A 6,962-nucleotide genomic window follows, 5' to 3' on the forward strand; every position below is an offset into this window, starting at 1 on the left:
ATCCAGTGTTTCTATATTCTAATTGTAGCTGACCCTCAAGATCATGCACCTGAGAAGGGAGAGGTTGGCTGTTACCCAGCCCCACTGCCTGTTGCACCTCAGGGTTCTGCGTGGAGCACCCGTGGCTGATGGTCCACTCATGTCCAGTGGCGGGCAGGGCTGCTGCTTCAGGGCAGAGCACCTGCCCCCTGGAGCTCTGGTTGCTTGTTCTCCTATCACATGGGCACTAACTGGCTTCTCTGTAGCTAATACTTGTTGCTGAAAAGAGAACGAAAGGTTTCTGCCTTGAGATAACAGTCTGGTAGCATTTAGAAACTGGGCCTGTCGGAACAATAAGAATGGAGGAATTTAGAAATATGCATCTGTCCTTGAGTGGCCATCACATGAGTTTGAGTGCCATTGATTTAGAGGCACTGAGACCTCTGTAGGACTAAGTCTGCACTGGGTTTATAGTTCATGAGTGTCCTCTGTCCTTTGTGTTTTGGATGACCAGGTGTGTTAGTGGGCATTGCCATCCGCACTGGGAGTCCGCTCAGCCTCAGCCTCGCAGAGCCCGTCTGGAAGCAGCTGGCCGGGATGAGCCTCACCATCGCAGACCTCAGTGAGGTAACTCACAGCATGTGGTGTGGGCCTGGGCAGCACTGCCTCCTGCAGGGACGTGGAACACACATGCATGGGGGTCCCCAGAGTCTGCCTAGGAGGCCCCAGGACAGGGCTTAGGACCCAGCGTGTCTAACACTCCAGGAGATGCCCACATGGCTGGTCTCAGACCACAGTTTGAGTAGTAGAGGGTCTTTTTAGGCCAGTTGCTTCTAAAAACTTGATAGACCATCTGCTTTGCAGCTCACAGATGCTAATGTCACACCATCTTATAAGACAGGTGGCTGTTTTTCCTTTGAGGAAGCTGAGTGTGGAGAGGTTTCTAGGGTAGAAATGGGACCCCTCCTGCACTGCGCTTTCTTTGTGCCATGTTTGTGGAGGGAGTTCATCATTTACCAGGTGCCGATGCTTTCTCAGGGTTCATTGTAAGGTGCTTCCTTGAGCTGCATGTTCTCGCTTTGGCTCCCTGCTGCTTTGTCGTGGTTCACAGCCCGGTTGGTGCACTTCACCCCTGTTGGGAGGAGCGTGGGGTACCTTCTGGCTCAGCACGGGTGCTGTTTCTCCTTAAAAGGTGGACAAAGATTTCATCCCTGGGCTCATGTACATCCGTGACAATGAGGCTACCTCAGAGGAGTTTGAGGCCATGAGCCTGCCCTTCACGGTGCCCAGTGCCAGCGGCCAGGACATCCAGCTGAGCTCGAAGCACACCCACATCACGCTGGACAACCGGGCCGAGTATGTCCGCCTGGCCATAAACTACAGGTTCGTGGGCTTTTCCCTCAGGTGTTCACTCTGGTGCGTGTAGCGCCTTCCTAAGGGCACTGAGCAAGATGTCGGTGGTGGGTCAGCTGGGTGGTGCGTTTGGTTCCTGGTGTCTGACTGAGGACAGCGCACAGTGGCTGTGCGATGTGCTGTGCCCCGTGCCGGGCTCTGACTGGGGGCCACAGCATCGAGTCCCGAGCACAGCCTGTCTCAAGGCATGCTCTTTGTCCTGGGGTAGCACAGGCACCAGGGGCGGGGCAGGCAACTCTGGGCTCCTTCCTGGGGACCCAGGCAGTGTTGAGAGTTGGGACTTAGAATGTGTGTCTGTAGGTGGATCTTTTAAGGGTGTGGTATCTGCCAGTCTGATGGACGATGTCCTGTGAGAAGCGCTGTTGGGCCAGATCTGTAAGACGTACATTTTCACCTGAGCCATATTCTTGGCCCTTTGCAGCTGTGAAGCATATGGCCACACGCTGTTCGGCAAGGCTTGGTATGACCAGGAGAAAGTCTGTATCACTAACAGAATGTGAAGTGCATGTTTTCTTTCAGACTCCATGAGTTTGATGAGCAAGTGGCTGCCGTTCGGGAAGGAATGGCCCGTGTGGTGCCCGTGCCCCTGCTCTCCCTGTTCACTGGATACGAACTAGAGACGATGGTACGCTGACCTCCCGCTGGGTCTCGCAGGAACTGCCCTTTTGCACGCTGAACAGCCAAATCCATGTCACTTGCTAGTTTCATCTTGCACTTGGAAATCTGAGATGATCCGTGCATGTTGGATGAAGTACAGGCACGTTTAGAGTGTGTGTGCTCCCTGCCTCGCTCTCTTCTCCTTGCCCTTCCACCCCACCCCAAAAAAGGGCTGAGGTGCAGGTCAGAGCACACGTCCGTCCTGGATGTCTAAGATGGAGTCAGGCAGAAAGAAAGGCCTCATCTTAACAGCCCTCTCAGGCACACTGATATACCACCCCTCCTAAGAACAGGCCTCGGTAGAAAGAAGGCACCATAGCTTCTCAGCTGAAAATGAAAGGATTTGACAGTGTCGGTCAGCCCTGATAGAGTGTTCCTCTGTAGGTCTGTGGCAGCCCCGATATCCCTCTGCATCTTTTGAAGTCGGTGGCAACGTATAAAGGGATTGAGCCCTCTGCACCTCTGATCCAGTGGTTCTGGGAGGTGATGGAGTCCTTCTCCAACACGGAGCGCTCCCTCTTCCTTCGGTTTGTGTGGGGCCGGACCAGGCTCCCCAGGACCATCGCCGACTTCCGGGGCAGAGACTTTGTCATCCAGGTACGCTCCTTTTCTGGGCTGCCCACGTCGGGTGCTGATGGTGCCTGCTTGCACACTGGGTGGGAGAGACACACAGAGTCCTGGAGCAGATTAGTTTGCTTTCTTCACTGAAACAAAATGAAAAATACTCAGCTTCTTTAGTTTGATGGTTCAGAATTTCATGAATACAAAGGCTTGTTCATTTCTTTTTTCTTGAGTACCGTGTTTTTACACAAATAGCACGCGCCTTCTGCGTTTGTTTGCTGGCTGTGCCCTCCCCCTGCCGAGGTATTCATGTGTAGTGTGTTGATAGTTTTTTACAGCAACATGTGGAAAAGGAATGACTAAGTAATATGTGACTTACCCAGAAAAACAAGAAAGCTTATCAGATTGAGAACAAGAATTGTGCTCTGTGACCCCCACCCAGTTCTGTCTAGAAACAAGCTCTGTTTATCTGACAGGTCCTTTAAGTTAAGTGACATGGCTCTCCCACCGCCTGCCTTCTCTCTCCTGGAGCACTCAATTGTTCTGTCCTGTAGGAGTCCCACAGAGGCGGTGAGGCTCCTCTGAGGGACTCAACTGGGATGTAGTGGCCCGTCTGTCCCCAGCATACTAGTAAGGGTTCAGGATGGGCTGTCTCCCAAGCTCTGCCTGGTCTGAGCTTTTGGCCAGAAAGTATTCATCTTTCAGGGAGATCTCCAACAGTCTGTATCATTTTTCACTTAAAAGGTAGGTAATATCTAATGCTCACAATTCTTGCTAGCTTCCTAGCGTCTTAATTCGTAGTGGCAGAAGGTGGGCTTATGGACTCACTGGAACCTCCCTGTGTGGGCCAGAGCCATCGCCTCCACCTGCCCCAACTTGCCCCGAGCTCTGGACGGGAGGGCTGGGCTCCCACTTGTGTCAACAAGTATGGATGAAGCCATTGGCTCTTCTTCAGTATTGATTAGTAAGAAGTAATCATAATAACCAATGGATATTTCTTACTCTAATCCTATGAATTAATGTCTTCTCCTTTTTATTTCTAAAATTGACAAAATTATGAGTTTTCTGACATTTTGTTATTCTTAGCCAAAAACTATGATGATTTTTCTGAGTGTCATTAGTCTGTTGTACATAGTAAAATAGATCTGCAGTTTGACCTGTCCTTGTGCCTGTGTCCCTGATTCTCTAACGTGTTTTCTCAACAGGTGTTGGACAAATACAACCCTCCCGACCACTTTCTTCCTGAATCGTACACGTGTTTCTTTTTGTTGAAGTTGCCCAAGTATTCCTGTAAACAGGTGCTGGAGGAGAAGCTGAAATACGCCATCCACTTTTGTAAATCAATCGACACAGATGATTATGCTCGCATAGCCCTCACAGGAGAGCCGGCTGCCAACGACAGCAGCGACGACTCGGATAATGAAGATGTAGATTCTTTCGCCTCCGACTCTACGCAGGATTATCTAACAGGACACTAGGATAAAGAAATACATCATGAGGTGGATGGCAAGAGACTGTGAGCAAGGAGCCGAGCACTGCATGGCTCTGACCTCAGAGTGGCTGGTTTGTGTGAAGGGAAATATTAGTCTCTACATGTGGGGGAGGGAAGGCAGGGAGACTGGGATTGTCCATGAGCATGGAAATGAGCTGCAGACACTTAATATTTATGTTTGAGACTTAAAATGGTCGTCTTGCCCCTAATGCTGCATTACATGTAGGACTTCTGTGTTTACTGAAGTGTGTAAATGTTGATACAAAGACTGGATTGCAATGTTCCAAAAATAAATAAAGCCTTTTTACTTGTGGGTGCAATAGATTTTTTTCTCTTTTCTTCCTTTCAAGTTTGTGCATCGTCTTGTGTATTGGATATACTGTGTAACAAACCGTATTATAAATATTTCAACTAATTTTACTCTGAATTTGTTTATTAAAAGCTTTTTGAACAGTAAATTATCAGTCTTACTTGAAATAAATCCAGAGGTTATTTAAACCAAGGAAAAAAGAAAACCATTAGATTCTCCCTCTCCTTGCTGGTGTGCATTTTAGCATATGCATTATGTGATTTGAATGACGCCTGTGAGCAGCACCGTAATTTTTGTCATGGAAGATATAGTATATGTAATGTTTGGGTCATGTACATGCATAAATTTTTAATTCCCTATAAATAAAACATCTGCCACAAAATCGTTGGCTGAGCTTTCTTCTCGGGCTAGACTAGCACTGATGAATGTGCTACAACCACCACGCAGTAGATTAGTCTTCAACACAGCAATTGTCAAGCAACTTCAGTCTAGTTTAGACTTTTTTTTTTTTTAAAAACCAACACCAAACTCCCTCGGTTAACAAAGGAGTGGCCTTTAGAGTGGAGAGATTCAAAGCAAACATTGCTGGGTGTTGAGCAGGTGGAAACTGGGAGCTTCCAGGGTCCAAGGGTGCCTTGCTTCCCCTTTGACTTCCAGCCCATTCTGGTTAGTTTGCACAGTCTTGGTTCACACTCCCTTTGGCCTAGGGTCAGGTGTCTTTCTGATCTAATCAGCCAGAGGGTAAGATTTGAGTTGCTTGTTGGGATTGTGCATATGGCAGGCTCTGGTGGCGGGGAGTGGGTAGTGTAGCCTGAGAATGACGCAGGGGAGTTAACTGGCAGGACTAGTGCCCCAGAACTTGAGGGAGAGGCAAAAGTGTGTTTCATGTTGGGAGATAGTTTTTTCAGATATGTCAGATGAGAGAGCAGGAAAGCCTTTTTCTGGGAACTTTCCATGACCAAATTGGTGACTGCCAGCCTGGCTTGGCTCCAAATTCCCATAAGCTGTATGCTGACTTTTATCACCACCCTTCTGTATCAGTCAGCTTTTGCTTCCTAACACGACCCCACAGGTCAGTGTGAGAAGCATCGTTTACTTCTTGTGCGTTGGAGGGTGGGCAGGGACTTGGCTGATCTTGGATGGGTGGTTCAGGATGACAGGTTAGGCGGAGCCCTGCTTCACACATCTCTTCTGCTGACCTGGGCACGTCTTACCATGGTGATGACGGAGGAGCAAGAAAGCAAGTGACACATTAGGCCTGCACTCAGAACTGCCCTGTCACCTCCATCTGCGTTCCGTTGGCCAGAGATAGCCGAGTGACCAGAGCCAACATCAAAGGGCAGGGACATGCGTTCTGCCCCTAGAACAGTGGTTCTCAAAGTCCTGAGACCCCTGGGTTCCCAAGTCCCTTTCAGGTTGCCCATGAAGTCCTCCCTTTTCCATCTGTGTGTCTGGGTAAGGCTAGGTTTTCTTCCTGTACTTCATCCAAAGCAACACAGCGAAATAGGTGGAATGTAGAAGCCAATACAAGGAGGATCCAACTGTTATTGTTAAGCCAGATTTAAAGAGATTTATAAAAATGTAGACAACGCCATTCTCACTGAATTTTTTGTCCTAGAGAATAATTTTTTCAGATATTCATGTTAACAAGTAATAGGTTTGTTTTTATTTTTATATATATAGTTTTATTACTATATTAAGGCCCAGCGAGATGTTATTAGGATACAGATTTGGTATCAACCTTAAAAAGGTTCCAAAATGATGGTAAAGTCATTAGTATCAGCGTATCTCCAGAAGAGTTCAAGGATATCTGTAACTTAAGAACTCCCTGACTTTATTCCATTAACTTCCCTGTTAGTGATAACACTATTCACCCAGAGCAAGTTAAAAGTACTGAGCTCGCTCATCTAGCGTAAGAAAGGTGTTTATTCCTAAAAAAAAAAAAAACTGTTGGCTTTTCCTCCTCCTTGAACATGTAAGATATTCTTATCTTTGAAACTAGACAACTGCAGTTACTTTACAAGTAGTCTTTTTTAGTATGATTTGCTGCCCCTTCAGTGCTGCCAACTCATGACCTTTTAATGAGCAATGTCTTTCTCTTCCTTCTTCTGGAATTTTAATTAGAGATTAGAACATTTCGTTCTGCGCTTGGTGTCTCTTGTGTGTGTTCTATCATGTTGCATTTTATTAAAGTTCTCAATATCTACCTTCAGTTCTAGTTTTATCTAGCGTGCTATTAAATATTGTTAGGTTCCCTCAAGTGGGTTTGACTCAGCGACCCTATGTACAATTGTACGAAATGCTGCCCAGCCCTGCACAATCCTCACAATCATTCCTGTTTGAGCCCATTGTTGCAGCCACCGTGTCCGTCTATCTCATTGAGGGTCTTCCTCTTTTTCGCTGACCCTCTGCCTTACCAAGCATTATGTCTTTGTCCAGGGAATGGCCCCTCCTGATAATACATCCAAAGTACGTGAGACAAAGTCTTGCCATCCTTCTAAGGAGCGTTCTGGCTATATTTCTTACAAGTCAGAAGTGTTTGTTCTTCTG

At 47.4% G+C, this 6,962-nt stretch overlaps 1 protein-coding gene across 5 annotated transcripts in view; it reads left to right on the top strand.

Moving 5' to 3' along the window:
• The window catches only part of HERC2 (HECT and RLD domain containing E3 ubiquitin protein ligase 2), a 341,529-nt gene extending 336,658 nt beyond the window's left edge, over positions 1–4,871 (top strand). For 4 of the 5 annotated variants that reach the window (XM_023727841.1, XM_023727839.1, XM_023727840.1 and 1 more), the window contains 5 exons: positions 494–606; positions 1,172–1,362; positions 1,912–2,017; positions 2,434–2,646; positions 3,816–4,088. In XM_023727841.1, coding sequence (XP_023583609.1) covers positions 494–606; positions 1,172–1,362; positions 1,912–2,017; positions 2,434–2,646; positions 3,816–4,088 — 896 coding nt within the window. Of the gene's footprint in view, positions 1–493; positions 607–1,171; positions 1,363–1,911; positions 2,018–2,433; positions 2,647–3,815 lie in introns of all 5 variants that reach the window. The other variant, XM_004372619.2, reaches the window with a different exon arrangement.
• Positions 4,872–6,962: the final 2,091 nt, after the last annotated feature.

This window comes from Trichechus manatus, unplaced genomic scaffold, assembly GCF_000243295.1.
Source record: "Trichechus manatus latirostris isolate Lorelei unplaced genomic scaffold, TriManLat1.0 scaffold00019, whole genome shotgun sequence".
NCBI lineage: Eukaryota > Metazoa > Chordata > Mammalia > Sirenia > Trichechidae > Trichechus > Trichechus manatus.